This window comes from Sylvia atricapilla, chromosome 6, assembly GCF_009819655.1.
Source record: "Sylvia atricapilla isolate bSylAtr1 chromosome 6, bSylAtr1.pri, whole genome shotgun sequence".
NCBI classification, from domain to species: Eukaryota; Metazoa; Chordata; class Aves; order Passeriformes; family Sylviidae; genus Sylvia; species Sylvia atricapilla.
In genome coordinates, this window is record NC_089145.1 from 39,603,428 (window position 1) to 39,622,547 (window position 19,120).

A 19,120-nucleotide genomic window follows, 5' to 3' on the forward strand; every position below is an offset into this window, starting at 1 on the left:
GCTGTTTGGATGGGGGAAGCTGCTTTAGAGAGAATCCCAGGAAAGAGCAGATAGTGGATTACAGTGATGTATGATTCTTTATGAGCTGCTGTTCTTCCAACACAGCAGCTGGTTTTTACAGTTTCTCCTGTTCTCCAGGAAATCCTAGATAATTTTCTTGCATAATAGAGACATCCTATCAGTGTAACACACAGCTTTAGTTCAGAAAAGGAGGAGCAACAGTAGATTCACCTGTGCAAAGGCTCAGGCAGTTGTTTCTGGTTGATGAGTGATGCTTTGTACTCTGACCTCCACTGCTGTGTCTGTCCCTCTCTCAGTGTTCATGATACACAAAGTGGCATTTGTCATTTATTTCTACTTCATGTCCCTTGAAAAATTAGGTCTTTAATGTGTGTGTTTAAAGCAATGTTATATTAAAACCTGGAATCCTGTAATTAGCCTGGCTATTGTTGCTGGTTGATACTGTGCTTTGTTGATAGCCAAACCGAAATGACCAAAGCTCCAGAAGTCTGATGGTGGAGGTGCAACAGAAGTTTGTTTAGTTCTGCTGAGTACTGTATTACCAACATAGCACACTGAAGACTGGTGAAACAAGCCAAACAGAACATGGGCTTTACATCATCTGTAATGAAACATTTCTCTGAAAATGGGAAGAGCCTGTGGCTGTACCCTGAGAAGGGCTGCGTAGGGCCCTGTAAAAGCTGCTGTAGGAAAAAAAAAAACCAGACCATGAGCTGGTTGTGGGGTTTGCAAATGCAGCTGGCATTCCCAGGGTGTCAGATACCCCCCCGCAGGGTGTCAAATACCCCCCAGCAGCCAGCTCATGGCAAACAGGCACCAAGTGCAGGGTAGAGGCCCTGGGGACAGAGCAGAAGGAACAGAACCAATTGAGCCATGTCCAGCACAGTGGCGTGCGCAGAACTCATTTCTTAAGAGCTGAGACAGAGTTGGGAGCAAGATTGAGAAACCAGTGCTGAAAACCAGGAGTGTGACCTGTGGGCTTATTAGTAACGTGAAAATGATGTTGTGTTTTAATTCTTCATTCCCCAAAATAACTGCCTTGTGTACTGGGCTATCCTTTGAACAGTGGTGGGGATTTTGAGGAAAGCTTGGCAGATCCTGCCAGAACTCTGGGGTCTCCACTGAAAATGAGAGAGTGACTTGTTGCAGCAAACATCCAGACTATCCCTTGAATCCTGCCTGGGCTGCAGCAGGCAGTGCTGGAGAGGACAGCCCCAAGCAGGAAAGGGCACCGGGCTTTTCTGTGAAGAGAGTAGGCACTAAATCCTGCTCTGGCTCTGACCCAGCAGAATTGTATTTTGGCTTGTTAGATGGACACAGGCTTTCTTTCTCGGAGATTAGAGAAATGGGGCTTTTTGGCAGGAGCTTAAAGATAAGGCTGGTCAGGTAATTACTTATGTCAGAAAGTTGTAAAGGAAAATTTTGGAGGCAAGTAGAACTAATGGTGTGATTTAACCCGTGTTACTCCATGGTTAATTTCCCAGGTACCTGTTTGTGTAATAAATCACATGTATCTGACTGTCTTTGTTAGTAGCTTCTTCAGTGCTGTTGATCTCTTCGTTTATTTCTGTCATTCCTAAAGAAAGCGCATCTTTTAAATCTGTTTTGGCATTTGAAAATCAAATTAAGTTTCTGTGGAGGGGAAAAAAAAAGGTCTAAATTTAGGGAGATTGTTATTCGGCCTCTGAAATCATCTACCACACAGAGAAGGGGGTTTGACAGTCTTGTGTCTCTGATCTTGCCATTTGTGGTCAGATTTTGGTTTTGAGATCAACAGAAAATCTTAATGTTGGTTCTGTTGCTTTCTGGCAGATAATTTGTTCTTTCAGTTTCACTTCTTAAATATTCTCATAATCTTCTACTTCTCATAATCAAGTAAATAATTTAGATTTACTGTTGCTTTTTCAAGAGCAGAGAAAGAACAGTTGATATTTAAGTCTTTGAAAAAGCTTCCCTGGCACAGGAATTTTAGGCCAATGAATAGAATTATACATTTTAGTTTGACATACTTCGTGTTTATTTTAAAAGGCTGTGGAAGACAGAGAGGGTAAAGGTTAAAATAATATTAACTGAGTCCTCCAAATCTATCAGTTTAATTCTCCTTTTCCTAAGTATTACTGTGGTCAAAGTAGTTAATCAGAATCAGAAAGCTACATTAGCATTGTTGACGTGGATTTGTCAATAGTGAATTGAGAGGGTGGAAACTGGAGGGGGAGAATAAACCCACAACCACCCAGCTTCTGGCTCACACCACATCTCCAATGATATTTGCATTGATATCTCTAAGAAACTGTGTTAACGTGAAATCTTTCCAAAACCTGAATTCTGTTACAAGCTTAACAGTAAAATAGTTTCCTAAGAGTGCTTATACTGAAAAATTCATGGAATTTATAGTTGTGTTTTAATGTTCACTTGAAAACATTTGGGTAATTGCTCGCTCAGATGATGGTGTGTTTAAAAGGGTCTTTGTTAACCTCTCTGTCCTGCCATGTACAATGGAAGCAGTGCTGGGGATGTGTTTTAGCAGCATCATGTCCTGGCATCCCACAGCCCTTGGTTCCTCCTTGTCTCCTTTCACCAGGCTCAGGAGAGTGACCTGACAGTGAAAAGGGTTAAATAAAAATAACATTGCTGCAAACTGACTTAATGAGACCCAGCGCCAGTGTCGCTATTTCTGTTCTCTGACGCGTGCTGTGGAAGTGGGGTGATAGCAGAGCTGAGTAAGTTCCTAAGCAGAGAGAAATTAAAAAAGCATAAAGATTGGCTCCAGCAATCAGTCCAGCTGCTGCTAGTACAGAAACTTGCCTTGTCTGGACAAGTTTTACTGACCCCAGTCTCTGGCTTCTGTCTCTTGCCTGGAGATGTTTTTGTGGCATAGCTGTTTCTCCTCTTTCCCCTACTAGTGCATTTTTGGTGTCAGTCTCCTTTCTCCTCCTCCTCGACTCTTGAAAGATTTCTGGGAAGGCTGTCAGTCGTTTCTTTTTGCTGCTAAGGGAAAGAAGTGAAGGAAGTCAGTGTCATTTTGGAGACGGATAGGGAGAGAGGGCAGGATGGCAAGAAGTGTGTATGCTGCAACTTGGGCTGATATTTCTGTACTCTGAGCTAAAACAACCTCTTTCTGCCAGCAGGCAAATACTGATGTACCTGGCATCTGCCAAGAGTCCCTCCCCAAAACTGTGTGAAAGGTGCACTGATACACTATAATTTTGATGTTCTAATAGCCATAATTGTTCCTGAAAGAGTGGTGTTTTTGTTTAAAGTAAACTCCCTGTTACTGCAAGGGCAGTTCTTTGTGTATAATCTGTGGCTTTTCTTTTATTAATGCCATGTTGTATCACAATCTGAAACCAAAACTGGCCACTGCTTTTGTTTCTTTTTCAGCTGAGAGTTGTCTCAAACAGTCTATCAGCCAGTCAGCTTTGCTTCTAATACAAAGACATTATTCAATCCCCCTCTCAACTGAATCCTGTATGTCTCTCATCTGAACCCATACAGCACATGAATAGAATGTCAGTTGCTCACAAATCCATTGCTGTGCAGGCTTTTATATAAACAAAGTCCTAAGGATAAGCAAATGCCTTCCTTCTAATTAGCAGCATGTTTTGTGGTTCCATACATTCCAATATGTAATAGACAGCTCCAGTGCCTAAAATAATCCCAGGGAAAACACTGTATGCTGTGAAGATTGGGGTGGGAGGGAGAGGAGGCAGGAAAAAGTGTTGTCTATGTTTTTGGAAGACTCTCCTGTCTTCATTTGGATGCTGTCAGCTTCTTTTGCACAAACATTACAGCATCTAAGGGGAATTAGAAATACTTACCCATGACCACATCAGGTTTTAGGTTTGTCAGGAGAAAGCAATGCAGAAGCAGGACCTTGGCCCCACTGCTCTCATTTTGGTTTCAGCATGCTGATAAATGCCTTCTGATGCTGAAAAGAGGTAAGGCTGACTGTCTAGGTGGAATACAGGAAATTTAAGTCTTACCTCATAGATTAGAAATGGGGTTTGGATCTGTAGAAGTGCTGTGTAAGTCCAAAGTAACAGTTATTGTCTGTTGTGGTGTCTCTAAAGTTACACAGCAGCTTCCCTTTTATTACCAGTCTGTTATGAAGTGGTTAGGGACCAGTTGGGACAGAGAGACAAATGTGGGATGCTTCTGGTCAAATGGCTTTTAACTGAGATAATAGTGGTCAAATTGAGCCTTTTAACTTCAACAAGGTTTTTTTGTGAGTCAGCTTATCCCAGCATCAGTTGAAATAGGAAAGGCAATGGTTTTGGTTTGCATCCCAGACTTTTGCACCAGTCTGGGCCATACCCAGTTCTGGGACCTCACTGACCTGTGCAGGGCTAAACAGTTTGAAAGTCTGGAAGCTCAGGAGCCTAAAGGGCAGATAGCCATAGGGCTGGAGCAACAGCTCATCATGAGGCTTTTTACCCATTGCTAAGTGCAATGTAATCCACATTGCCAAAGCCCATCAGCTAAAGTTGTGATTTTGGGAAACAAAAACAAATGAGCTGTCTCATACAGCCGCATAATCTCCTTGAGGTGCGGATCTACTGGCTGCACACAAACCAGTGCAGTCATTTTGCAGTGCAGAAATACATCCTGGTTCCTAATACTTGTGCCTTGGCCCGTGAGAGAGGTGAGAAAGATGAAGGGGAGAGTCAATCAGATGAACCAGAAATGAGCTGCCAGTATTTAATGGTGAAGATGATTAACTGTTGCAACATCTTACCTAGGGGATGTGCTTGTACCTCTGTGATCTGAATCTGTAAATCTAGATTGGATGCCTTTCAAAAGTAGGTATTTTGGCTGAACTGCCAGTCCTTGGGCTTCATACAGGAACACAAAATGTCCTAACCTGTGCAGGACATGATGTCAGACCAGCTCAAGGGGGGACAGTTTCCATAATGCAGCTCCTCCTTTGACATTCTGCTGTTCTCCAGGCCACCACAATGAGTTGGTGATGCAATTCTACTCAGAAAGATCCTTCCCCATGACTCCTGTGCCTCCATACCCCTGGGGTATTGACCAGTCAGCCTTCCCACCGCTCACAGGCAGCTCCGTTACAGTTCCTGCTTGGTCATCTGAGAGATAATGACCATCATGATCCCCTGTGACCTCAGGCACCTTAGGAACCCCACAAAGAAGGGAAGACAAATGAAACATGTTCATTCTGTCCTCCCAGGAGCTTCCAAAGGTGGACATCTGTAGCTGCATCAATGGTGGTGGGGAAGGAGGGCAGCGGTGAGCCCAGTCCATGGGTCAGAAGCCTTTCTGTGTGTCTCTTGGCCAATGCTGGCAGAAAGTTGCTCTCATTACAAAGTGTCAGGAAGGCACCAGTGGCAACTCTGCTGACAGTGAGCAGCTGTTCTGGTGGTGTCCTCGATGGATGGGGTTCCTGCAGTCTGAGATTCTCCTTTTTTCTTCACAGAAGTAATTTCCCAAAGCATTTACCGTGATTTTCATCTTTGCCCAAAACTGATTTTTTTTTAATATAGCTGGAATAAGATTTGGATTTGGAAGGAGACTTCACTCACTCAGATGAGGCTGTGCACATGTAAAACATTGGTATGACTTTCCGTTTGGTTTGGTTTGGTTAGAGAGAAAGATACTGCTAAAAATTCAAACCTAAGTCTTATTTAAGCATTAACCTCTTGCAATGGGTGTAAGAGGCCCATATAAATGTAACTACAAAGTACTATATTTTAATAAACCTGAATAGACTGTAAATTGACAACTTCTAGGAAAATAGAAACTCCTGCTTTTATGTCCTGAAATATCATGAAGTGGGATTAAAGCTGAATTTTTAACCTTTCTTTTCTTACTTTTTAAAAATGTATAGTAGCCTTCTTTTAATGTTGCAGCAATAGTTTGTCGCACAGAAATAAATATGCTGACCATGAGAGTTGGAGTGGTGCATGGCTGACTGGAGAACTTCTTCACATCTCCAGGACACTGTCCCCATACCACTGTCAGCAGCAGCCTCTCCAGTCCCTCAGGCAGTGCAGAAAAAAGCCTAAAACTGTCTGTTTTCATCACACAGGGCTGTTTCAATGGAAAACTTGAGCCGGTGATATTTCCGTAGAGATCGGCTTAGATCCACGATAACACTTCTCAAGGACTTACGTCTTCAGTTTTCTTTGCTATTTTCTGCAACTCCCTAAACAAAAATATCTCTACTCCAAATTCAGAAAGGTCACTGTCTTCAACCACAAATTTAATTAACAGCTTTCCCCTTCTACAGACTTTTTCATTCCCCTCTTTAGTTAATTTTAACCCAGTGTCCCACATTAGGAGCCTGCATTTTCCACTTGAGGGAGTAGATGCTCAAAGGAGTGGCCCCAGGGAAGCTCAGCTCAGTAAGTGATCACCAGTGGGAGCCAGGGATATACACAGCATTACACCATGGAAAGCTTCCCATCTCCTGTTTCAGACAAAATGTCTACAAAAACAATACTTCTACTTTGCTAAATTCCTGCATTCTGCAGATGGGAAGCTCAATTTCTACAGGGAAAGCCAGGCTGTTTTGGGGCAGCTCATGGTGCTCTTTCTTTTTGCTGCTGCTGCTAATTTTTGAGAGCACCATAGAATACAGTAGAAAATTGAAACTGTGTGAAAGATCAACAAATCAGTGTAGAATGTCATGCAGCAACATCTGTTAACTTTGGCTCTATCTCATATCCTCCTGACCCCCTCCTTCCCAGCCACAAGTCTCCTGTTTTGTGAGAGCTCTGAGTGATAGGGACTTGGAGGAGAGGGGTGTAGAAATGTCTCACTGTTTCTCAGTGGTCTGAAAGGCTTGCAAAAGTACCATCTGGAGTGAAAGCTTCATGTTTGTGTGTTTCTGTATTTTTAGTTATGAAACAAATGGGAATTTGCTGAATGAATTAATTGTATTGGTCTGTGAAAGTCTATCTTGAGGGCCATTATGTATGGGAGCTTATAAAGCCTGTGGAGAGGAAGGAAAGTGGCTTCCCTTTCTAATTAGGGCTTTCAGGAAATAATTGATTACAGAATCAAGTAGGGTTGTTCAGAGGCATTTGTTTGATAGTACTTCAGATAAATGAAATCAGTGCCTAATAATAATTTTGCTAGTGACACTGGATGCAGCTGTACTCTCTGATGGTAAACTTGCCCTGAATAAAGCTTCTTCCCCTCTTCCTTCTTATCCAAACAATTATAGCTAATGAAACATCACTTCCAATCTGTAGGTCCCAGTAAAAAAAATGTAAATCATGAAGAAGTGAGTGATACAGTGAACAATGTGTTCTTAGTGGGAGGATGTTTGTCTGGACCAAGTTAATGCTTGTTCTTATATTGCATATTAAAAAAGTAAAAACCTTGACCCATATGTAGAAATATTTTACTACTTTTTTTTTTTTTTTTTTTTTTTTTTTTTTTTAAACAGAGTCAGCATGTTTCGTTAGCTCCCATTCAGAAGTTAGAGGAAACTTTGTACGAGTATCAGCCTCTGCAAGTGGAGACATATGGACCACAAGTTCCAGAGCTTGAAATGTTGGGAAAGCTGGGGTGAGTAAATCAGCATATTTTAATTCCCATTTCATGGCATTATAGCTGGGATTGTTACCATCTTCAGATTGTCAGGGATGGGTTTTTTTCTTTCTTTCTTTTTTTTTTTTTTTTTTTTTTTTTTTTTTTAGGGATCTTAATGAAACTTTAGATTTCCTGCCGAACCAACATTTTGTTTGGGTGGATAAGCTGCAATTTTTGGTCCTCTTGCCTTTATAGATCTATTGAGAGCTGGACTGGATTGCATTAGCGTTTTTAAGGTTGTCCTTGGCAGCCGTAGTGAAGTAGCTGTTCATTTTCAGTTGCACGGTATTAAAAAATAAATAAATAAAAATCTAGGGCTTAATTTACCCAGCTGTAAGCCAGTAAAAATATTAAAGTTGGGCTATTTGCCATGGAAAAGGGTAGATTTACTTGTCGGCTGCTGTCTACAGTCAAACTGTGTTTGTGAGAAATGAAGCACAGAGCTTAACTTTGTCAAAAAATATAATGCAGGGTTGGTCCAGCAGCTTGGCGGCATCATGGTGTGCAGCCACGTTTGGAAGGGAGTTTGGGAGCCTTCTGTGCCTGGGTGAAGGAGGTTAGGAAGTCCAGAAGTGATGTCTCTGCTCTCTAGAGATGTGTTTGTAGCTGAAATGCCACCTGAACGCTGTAGCTACTGGGGGAGTGTCACACAACTCATCATGGGCTGACCCTCAAGGTCATCAACACTTCCCAGTGCCTGGAAAGCTGCGTGGCAGAAAGAATTTTCAAGCTGGCAAGGCAAGAAAGAGTTTAAAAAATAACAGTTTGTGTTTGGCTGTGCAGTCTGGGAAAAGTGAAGCCACAAAGTACTGAACAAAGTTGGGGCAATTTAGTGTGCAGTTTCAGAGACCACTGAAATCCAAACAGGAATCCCATCTAGTTCACTGGCATGGGAGAAGTTGTATCTCATCCAGGAAATGACAGAGGTTGATAGACTTAGGTAAATAAGCAACCTAGTGGTGCTTCAGAAAACTGAAGGCTGTCTGGAATTGAGACTGTCTCTATTTTTACTGTTTCTGTGTCCTCCTGATGCCTGTAATTTTTATTATCTGGTATCAAGCTTCTGCAACCAAGTATTAATTAGTAGTTTAAACTTGGGCAGAGCCTGGTTCAGCTTTCGCCACCTGTTTGGATGGAGCACAGCTGTGAGGGTCCTCCAGTGTGAGGGGAGCTTGGAGGACCCCTCAGCCTCATCACAAACAAGAAAAAGACGGTTTCTGCAGGGAGGATTCCCTTTGCCTGTGCCCCATGAATGCTGATGTCCAAATCCATCAGGAACGCTGTCATCTCTGTCCACTGCATATAGTGGCACCAGTTCTGAGGCAGCTCAGCACTTCGCAGACCAAAACCCTTTAAACCCCGTAGCATCTGTGTGGAAACATATTCAGAGCAGGGTTTGCAAACAGCGCCACAGTCTTTTTTTCTTGGAGACACTTTTAAATGTGTCATTTTCCTTCTGCAAGCAGGACCAGGCAGGCTTGTTGGCCTTGGCTCTGGAGGTGCTGAAGGAGCTGAGGGGTGCGGGGTGGCTGCGGCAGCGACGGGAGGCTCATGGCTGGGTGGGTGTGTTGGTGGTGCCCACCAGAAATGTTCTGAGTCCCGAGGCTGTTTGCCATTCCAAAACAAATACATCAATGCTGTGGGTTCCCAGCCAGTACAGCTCTAACCCTATTCCATGGGGTGTCTGAAATACCTTCAAACCGTGCAGGGCTGTTGGTTTATATATTTGTGTTTCTGTGTTTATATGAACTCATGCGCATTTCCTGTTGATGATGAATGCTTAACTAATGTGCCTCTGTCCCTGCTTTGGGGCTTTTCAGGCAGCTGCATACAGCTGCCTGGGTGAGGCAGAAGAGCTGGGCACAATGTAAACTTCTCCAGCTAAAGATTTTTAGTTTCCTGTCCATTTGCACTTATAAAAGGCCAGGCTGGATGGGGCTTTGAGCCACCTGGCCTAGTGGGTGGCATCCCTACCCATAGCAGGGGGGTTAGAACTACTTTGTCTTTAAGGTCCCTTGCAATCCAAAGCATTCTGTGATTGTATTTAGGTGGTGTGTTTTTTATTTTTATTTTTTTATTTTATTTCCTCGCTCTTTTCATTTTTCTTTTAATAACTTTGTAGCCTTGCATTTATTGCTGCTAAATAGTTCCCTCAAATGTTCAGGCATTTATCTGAGTTACTGGAGCTAAAACTATTGCAAAGACAATTGTCAAAATGGTGACTTTGAATTCATTTCAGGTAGCATAATTTATTGGCCTTTTTTTTTTTTTTCTCTTAAAGACACTTTTTTTTTTTTTATCTTCAAAACACTCAGTAGAATGAGTTTTTGGAATATTCCCTAACCTCTTACCTTCTGCAAGACTTGCTTTAAGTTTCAGCTTTTTTTTCTTAGTGAGTTGCTGTAATGAAGGACACAGCTGGCAAGAAGGTTTTAGCAAAGAGCAAGAAAAAGGGTGAATACTTAAGGGGTCATGTAGAACATTTGTAAGGAATCTTCTATAATTAAAAAAAAATGCTTTTTAAGATGACTTCTATTATTTGCTTATTAGGCTTTTCAAAAAACTTCATGAGCAGACCATAAATGTGATTTTGCATTTTTCCACTGCTCTTCTGTGTGGAGTTTGCATATTTTGCAAAAAAAGAAATTTATGTTCAAATTGTTCTTACAAATTTGTTTTCAGTTTCCCCATGGCATGTAAATTTTCTTTTTTTTCTTAAGTACTACAGAAAAATATTAACATCCTTACGCTTTTTTTTTGTTGGGGTGTTGTAAATCTGAGAATAATGAAGATTTAGGGCTTTTTTTCCCCCCCAACACAAATGATTTGGTATAATGTGTAGAGGTTTGTGTCCTTCAGCCCCCCCATGAAGGTCACTTTGGTTGTCCAGAGTTGAAGACCAGCTCATGCCTGTCTCAGCTGTCAGATGGAAACGTGACTTAGAAAAGGGGAGAGGAGGTGTGAGAGCATCTCTCAAACATGTGGTGCTGCCCTTGGAGGAAAATGGGGTCTTGGATGACTGGAACATGCCCATCCTGGGGGCCACTTCTGCAGCTGCCTGTCCCTCCACGATGACATACAGCCCTGGGTGTGTGTGCCTGTGTCACTGCTCTCAATCACTGAAGTGTTCAGGGACCTGCATTGGGAAATGGTTGGTTTCTGCATGGAGCTGAGGGCAATCTATTGAAGTGTTTGGAGGGAGATCTTGTCTTATCAAGGGCTCTGCTGGCACTTTTGCTGTCACCACAAACTGTCAGTTTGGACTGAAGTGGGAAGTGTCACCTTTCGGTTCAAACTGGTGCAAATCTGTTGAATTGCCTGCTGGGGAGCAGAGGTGTGTGGCTGCAAGAGAACATGAGGAGCACCTGGATACTTGGGCACTTGCTGCCAGTACTTTACTTGGAGGTTTTCTTAGATGGGCAAAACAGGCCTCTCTTAATTTTATTTTTTTTTCTTCCTGGTATTTTAGCTGAGCATGCTGAATTTGTGTGGTTGGAGGTCTGCATTTTTCTTACTGGAAAACAAAAGAAATGAAAAATATAACAAACTGACGTGCCAAGTAGTGAAAGAATAACCCAGGATGAGGATAGAAAGTAGTATGTTGCTTTAAAAATGTATGTTTGATATGTAGTTTTGATTCTAAAGGAAAAACAAAACAAAAAAGCCCCTGAGGATGGTTTTTTTTTTGGAGGTCCTGAAGAATGTAAAGACATTCCTGGCAGTAATTGTATGTCTGTCTAACAGGAGTGGCCACTGAGTTTTACAGCTGTGAAGAGCCATACAGAAGCTGCTTAAAAACTGACTATAAATTGAAAATCTACTTATGTGATTATCATTTTGGGTAAAGATACACAAATTTCATGATGCAAGGTTTAGAAACATTCTCTTGTAATCCAAAGTGGATCATATGCAACACAGTGCCAGTCATATTCTCACCATTCTCATAAAATTGAGGTAATTTACAAGTCAGGTTAAAAATTTCTCTTTGCAGCAGACCTCGTAATCAAATCAAGCCTGGGCTGCTTAAAATAAAATCATGTTTGCCTACTTAGCTTTGAAGAGATCCAGCCTGAAAATGTATATCTATATATGTATATAAAAAATCAAGTTTGCTCCAAAAATTGTTTCTTTAGGGGAAAAAATGTGACTTCCCTTTGAACTATCAACTTGTTTTCATGCATAACCACGTTGTTAGGAGCACCCTGGTTAGTGTTTTGTTTAAATAAGATGCAGAAAATGAAGTTCAAAAATGAACACTAATCTAATGAGGATAGGTAATATACTTTGATAAATTAAAAGTTAAATCTAAATAGAAGGTCGTTTTAAGAGCTGAGGGGGTAAGTACTGAAGCAGAATGGGAGTGAAAATCTGTACATACAATGAACATGTTTTAGCCCAGTACTTTTTCTTATGAACAACTGGATTGATTCATTCCTTTTCTCCTTGTGTAGGACAGCTCAGGCATTTTAAATTTCGCATTAAGATGAGGTTGGGTTTCATATGTGTTAGAGCTTTGTTAGTGTTTAATTTTTAACCTTCACTTCAAGTGGAAAATTTCTGCATATTTCTTTGTTGTACAGTGTTGTAGTGTAATTTGAAACACATGTAGAGTTCTGGCACTTAATCTAGAAATGACTCGTGTAACTTCTTTGCTGTCAGTCATTGGGATTTTTTTTTTTTTTTTTTTTTTTTTTTTTTTTTTTTTTTTTTTTGTTAAGTGAGGCAATAGTCAGGATGGTCTCCAAACTGTTCTTACAGCATAGCTGAGCTGGTCTTTGGCTGGATTACCTTCTGCTAGAACCCTGTCAGTGTCAGTATAGGGTTCGAGGCAGTGAAATAACTGAGAATTGATTTTGAATGGGTGACAGGACTGCTGGGCTTTAAAAGTCATAGCAGGTGATTTTTCACATCTGCTCTGTCATTGGGGTATGCGGATATTTTTTGAATCTTGGAAAAGGAGAAAAGCCACAAATGAAGGGCTGATTTGATCTGCTTTGGCCCATTGGTTTTGAACACTGAATTCATTCTGCTCCTTTTAATGGAATCTAAGTCTCTCAATAAGCTCAGTAGTCAGAGTCAAAAGATTGAGTAAGAGCAAGGAAAGCTTGTCTTGCTTTGGAGGGCACATAGAGAGCTGCACTCCTTGCAGGAATTCTCTTGGCTACCAAGGCATATGGTCTGAATTTCCCTGAGTCTCCTGTTGCAGGGCCTGATCCTCAGAGATTTCTCTCTGCTGCAGAGTTCTGCATTGGGTACCTAATGAATGAGAATTGGCAGCTGAGGAGTGATTATTGCTTTAAAGACTCAGCTACATTTTCCATACAGCCTTTTTTGTTGTTGTTGTTCATTTTATCATGAATAGTTAAATAAAAACCTGTGAATGGTAAAACAAGCACTGTGTGGGTGCCCTTTTTTGGAATTGTGAATATGGCCAAATGTGCTATCTCTTCCAGGGCAGGAGGGAACAAGGCAACAGAACTGTCTGTAAACCATCTTAACCTGGTTTGATATAAAAACTGTCTGGTATTGCTTCAGCATTCCACAGAAATCCTACGGCCTTCATTTTAGGATTTTGGAAGGATGCAAATTTAATATAGGGGAGATAGATTAGCACCGATTTTTCCAGCTGAAAGGAAATCAAGGAGTGCAGCCTTTAGTGAAGTCTGAAATCTTACTGTTTAAGGAATCAGCTTTCTGGCAAAAAAGTCTATGAACATTTCAAACGACACCCTGTAGAATATGGTGGTTTGCATGGAGCTCTTCTGTCAAGGTCATTAGCAATTGAATATATTAAAAGTGGACTGCTTATGAAACGGAGAGTTTTGCTTCCTGCCCGCCCACCTGTGGGTATAGTGTGGGTTCTGTAACTGTAAAAGGTCTCGGGAGGGTTATAAAAGCAGAGAATATGGAAAATATATAAAGAAACAAAGAAAGAAGCCTGCATATAGCATGCAATTTCTTACATGTAAAGCTGGCTGTAGCTGTGTATGTACCACTAAATTAACCTCAAAAGCTGGCCCTGACAGCAGAATGTCCATGGTGATTGTTTTTGTTGGCGTTTGGCTTCAAAATTAACTCATCGATCTAACACGAGTCTGTGTGCTTGGAATACCGGTCTGGTAATGTTTTTTCACTTTTTCATGCAATCATGGAAAAAATATGTTTCTGCTCGAAGCAGTTGTCAAACAAGCTTCTTTCATCGACAATCAGACACAGGGCAGCTGAGTAAGGCTGTTTAGTCTAGAATAAATACTCGTGAGATTACAAGGTCGCTGTAGGAAATGTAATTATACCACTTATTCCAGAATGGTCTTTCTGTAGTGTGGGCTTGCCGAATACTAAATCATACATTCATTAAAACACTTAAAATATGAAGAGGAAAAATGAAAAATCAAAGGCTTAATGGAACAGAGATTTGTCTGCAAACTGTGCTATGGGATCAAGCAGTAAATATTTCAAATTACTTCCAAAAATCAGGGTGGCTTTATTATCGAGAATTTGTAGGAGGCAAACCCTGAGTTGTCTCTGCAGGTGTGGAGGCAGTGCTGCTAAGTGGGCAGCTGAAAGGTGTCAGGCAAAGCTGTCTGCTGATGGATTATAATGTGTCAGGAGGCATCCAGCAATTATGTGGGCCAAATGCCCTATTTTCTGTGCTCTTTATGTCTCAGCAAATCAAAGCCTCGTTACTACCAGCCACTTAAAAGGACCTGATTGTCTGTGACAGTTCTTATCTGTTATTGAAAGCCCTTCTTTGCTTTCATCATTCCCTCTATCCCCTGCATTGATATTGCTATTGATGTCTGGTTCTCTTGTGACTTTGTATGTCCACAGACTCTCCTCCTTAGCTGCTGTATTTTGGTAGAAGTTAAGTTTTAGGACTTCCGTCGCATTTCTGAAATTAGGTGGTAAATTTGAGATCAGTGGTTTTTGTGCTCAGTATTTTCCTTTTCTTTACATTTTTCCTTCCTTACTTCTCCTGCACTCCCATCATGTTGCCCTTTTTGAGTCTTTCTCTGGCTCCTCAGCCAGATGGATAATTGCACTGGGAATTGTGTGGTTGCCACAAGAAAAACAATATGTTTTGCACATGTAGGAGAGATCTGTCCTGATTATCTCTCACTTCAACAACAGCAGGGCCTCAGTGTCCTCCAGTTTTTGTAGTTCTTCCTGAGACAGAGCCTCCAAATGCTTCCTTTAGACCCATTGTTAGAGTAGAGAGGCAGGAACACAATCATGGGAAACAAAATCTGACTCATGGGGAGTGTGGGAGCTCATGGAAGCCCATTGCTGAGCTCCTCCTCTTCATCAGCATATGGGCATTGCTCTTGCTCTGTGCTTGGCTGTCGGGAGAGATGGCACAACACGATCTTGCTCTGGAGCAGTCTAAGAAAACCTTGGCATTTTCTCCTGAAGGGTCTGTTTGGATGCAGTAATCTTAAACTATGAAGTCTCAGATGTAGTTGAAGTAGAAAGGTGATGAGCATCCTATTGGAGTTTGCCTTCTGAAGCATTTATGAAAATTCATTGCAGTAAGAAATCAGAAAAGAAGTGTGGAAAGAAGGAGAAAGAGGCTTCCTAAGCCCTTCAACACTGTTGTTTTAAGAAGAGGGAGTTATATAAAAAGAAAATATTTAGCCAGAGACAACCAGCAAAATACACCCATAAAGAGGAAAATAAATCTAGCGACACTGATAAATGCAGCTGTAAAGCAGCATTCTGAATGAAAATTTTATTCATGTATCAAATGGCTGAAAAGGTGAGTTATGAGTTTCATTAAATGGCAGAGGGAAGCATGGGGCGATGTCTTGCTTGAAGCTCTCTGCAGCTTTTGAAGCAGTCGTTTGTGATTCTTTAACCCCCTTCAGATGGCTTTGTTGAAGGACTCTATAATGCTTAAAGCTCCTCAGAAGAGTGCTTCCTGGTAGGAATGAGGGATCTCTTCCTGGAAGAGCAGGTCAGTTGCCAAAGTCAGTAATTCCATTGATAAATTTAATCCTATGTATGTAAATGCTCTCAATCCTGATAATGATGGATGACAAGATTTTTAAGGGTTGGGCTGGCAGTCTCTGTTTTCTTATTTTGGTACTGACCCTGTGGTCTCAGATTAGATCACACTGGAGGGAAAGTAGATCCAGAGAACTTTTCTTAAGAGTTAATGATCTCCCATCACAAGTGTGTTAATTTCTTTATTTTTCCCAGTTTCCTTAAAACAAACGAAAAAAACCAACACAAAACACCACCCCTAAAACATCCAAGTCTTCCACACCCATAAGAATTTGAGTTTCTGGCTCCTTCCATTCCAGCAGTTTGTACATCTGTCCTTGATGGCTGTCACACTTGGAAGAAGAGCAGAGATTTTAGGGGTAACTGAGACCAGAGCTGCTGCATGGAAGGGAGTGCTCAGATATGGAGGAGGACCCTAAAAGTACCTTGACTGAAGCTCTTTGGATCTTTGAAATTGGAAGATATCCAGGGACAGGTTAAAGGTTTTTATCTCGGATGCTTTTTGAAGTTAGAGCCTCGTGTATGTAGGGTTAAGGAAGCAAAATACATAATATGGGTTTCCTATCCTGCATTATAGCTATTCCTGATATTTTTCTGTTAGTCGTGCTGCTTACAGGGGGTAGAGGAAAGTACCCACAATTATAATGGTTGGCTGGAGATTATGTACACACATTTAGGAACCAATTTCATGGCTTTGGTTTTAAAGCCTTGCTAGTAGTTATTTGAAAAGTGTTCTAGGTAAACAAGACATGTCGTGCCAGGTTTCCAGCAAGAATTGAGTTGTTCACTTCTCCCTCTTCGAAACTGAAGCATTTGAGTTGGGCTGTGTTTCTAATAACAAAGCAGAGGTTTGAACATAATGGGACTTCACAGCTGAACTATTGCTCAGGCTTGAAGGTAACACCACCATATTTTTGTTTCTTTAACTGGTATTAAATGTAAAAACATAAATCCTTTTCAGTGGGAGAGGAGAAGGAGAGATGGTTTTCATTTGGCATAATTTCCTGTGAGACGTGGTTCTAAACAAGGCCCATATTTACACAAGACAATACAGTTTTACATGTACTGGTATATCCAGCATGTTTTAAAATTGTTTAGCCAGCTCCGGGTATTAAATACCTTCACAATAAATGTGTTTAATAAAAGTAGATGAAGTTTGAAATAATTTTTTAATAATTTTACAGTAGAAACACCAGTTAAATCAACCCCACTGCAGTAATAAATGTCACAAAAACAATTAATTATAGCTGCTTGCCACTGCAAAATCAATTGTGTAACTGTTCTTCTAAAACTGACTTTTACATTACTAAATCCTAAACACTACACTTCTGTAACTTGTCAGAATCAGGTTTTGGTTAATAGATATTTTCAGTGATGTAATGGGAACTTCTGGCATGGAGTCAGAATATAATGGACTGTGATTAATGTTTTAATAAGCACTTTTCTTCTACTTATGATGCAGCAGTGAAATGGTTTCCTGCTTAGATTGATAGAAAAGCAGGTGTGCGTACATACTTTTTTCTTTCAGTAAGAAGAAGTTTTTTCAATGCTTCTGCTTGAAAACATTTAATGTTTTTCCTTGAGTCAAACACTCCTGATTTGGGGGTTTCAGTTTGTTTGTTTTAAATCCACCTATTGCTGATATTTGTCAGCTGAAAGTGGAGGGTGCCATGGAAACCTTTTCAGTACTTAGAGTAATTGCTTTGTAAAATAGGAAACTCATTAGTTTAAAAAATAGTTTTGATATATTGACATTTTCTTCAGTGAAAGGGTTTGTTTAAATTAGTGTTGGAGTAATTCGAAAGTGTGCAAGAACAAATACAGTGTTGAAAATATTAGCAAGTTAGATTTATTATGGAGGTTGATGTAATACACTTGCAACATCATGCTTGGTTACTTTTGTCTAGGAAATGGTTGTGTTATTCTGTATTTAATTTTTTTTTTAATTAATAAATAAAAAGGTATTTTAGTCACCGCTTTTAATGACCCATCAATCCAGTTTTTTTACAGGTATAGCTTTTTTTGCTTAGAGATCAAGTCAGCTCTTGTCCTGGTGGTGTTTCTTCTAAGCTGATGTTAAAGGTGAGCAAATTCTGCAGACTCTTTGACATCCTAATGATATCTGGTGATGATTGTGTACTTGGTCTCCACTATTCCTCTGCAGAGGAATATATATACACAGAAAAAGAGAAAGAGGGTGAAACCTGTGGAAAGAGGAGGTCCCGTGTCTTGCTGGCATCATTCCACTAGCCTGGATTCCAGGTACCTCTGCTCTCCACTTCTCAGAGCTGGGTGAGCCTTTCTGGAAAGATGGAAGAGGTGCTGAGGTCCTGGCTCCAGTGCAGGCACTTTTCTCTCATCTCTGGAATCTGTTGACATTAATTGAGATTCAAGATAATAGTTTCTCCGTGTCTTTGTTCTTCCCCCTAAACCTGGGAATCTTACTGACTCCTCTGTTCTCAGGAGCATCGACCCATGCTTTAATTTTTCCATCAACTTGGGAAAAAATGCCGATATCAGCATACTTGTGTTTTTAATATTTATTGAGAATTTATCAAGCAGCCTCTATACCTTGGGTTTGTGCCAGCTCTCTCTACTGGGGAATTGTCTGCCTTGCACAGAGAAGGTTACTTATGGTTTCCTTTATTTGCTACTGCTGCATTTGTCTAGTTCTCCCTTAAAAAGATGCAGGAGGTGAGTGCTGGCTGCTATCTTTATTTTCTGACTCTCTTCCAGAATTCATGAGGAAATGCTCCTGAATAAAGCCAAAAAAAATCTACACATCTTCTCCCCTTCCTGTCATTAGAAGGTTCTCTCTCGCTCTCTCTCTTCCCCCTCTTTTCACATTTAGACCCTGATGGATTGGGCAGACTTCTTGCTCTGTGGTCATTGATTCTACTAATTGTCAAAAACTATTCCAGAAATGAGAGAGAAGAGATTTTGCACTCTGAGGCCATCTCAAAACTTGGAAGCATAAAGGCTCTGCTGTTCCAGGCTCTCTTCAGCACACAGTTAATTTTGGAATGAAAAGTCCCACAGATACAGAGTCTGCAAACAATCTGAAATATGGAAACTATATCTTACCTTTTTATTTTTACTCTCATTCCATGATGTGCGTCCTGCTCTTTTTCTCCCCAGAAGCAAGGCAAGTATTGTTGTGAGGGTGTGAATGCAATGTTTGCTTTCAGGAGTCTGCTGTGACTGAGATGTCCCTTACCTTGAGCAGTTTAGGCCACAGGATCCTTCTTGATCTTTTGGCTTTTGTCTAAGAGCACTGAAGTTGTTATTTTGTATTTATTTTGCATTTATTACCTCTCTCTCCTTTTTTTGCTCACCCAGAAGTGCTCTATAGATTTTTTAGCTTTGTTGCATTTACTCAATTTATTCAGGCTTTGGAAAAGTTAGGACTAGCAGAAGAAAATACAAAATTGGTGTTGTCCAGTTCTACAAACATCTAAGCAATTGGCAGTGTCCTAACAGACCCTGGAGATGACTGCAAGGATAGGTCAGTGCAGCTCCCTCCTCGCCATTTTCACAG

The 19,120-nt window shown here is 40.8% G+C and overlaps 1 protein-coding gene across 1 annotated transcript in view; it reads left to right on the top strand.

Annotated features, from left to right (window-relative positions):
• MNAT1 (MNAT1 component of CDK activating kinase) overlaps positions 1-19,120 on the top strand; it is a 116,919-nt gene that overhangs the window by 74,510 nt on the left and 23,289 nt on the right. Inside the window, exon 7 of the mRNA XM_066321621.1 lies at positions 7,433-7,554. Coding sequence (XP_066177718.1) covers positions 7,433-7,554 — 122 coding nt within the window. The remainder of the gene's footprint in view (positions 1-7,432; positions 7,555-19,120) is intronic.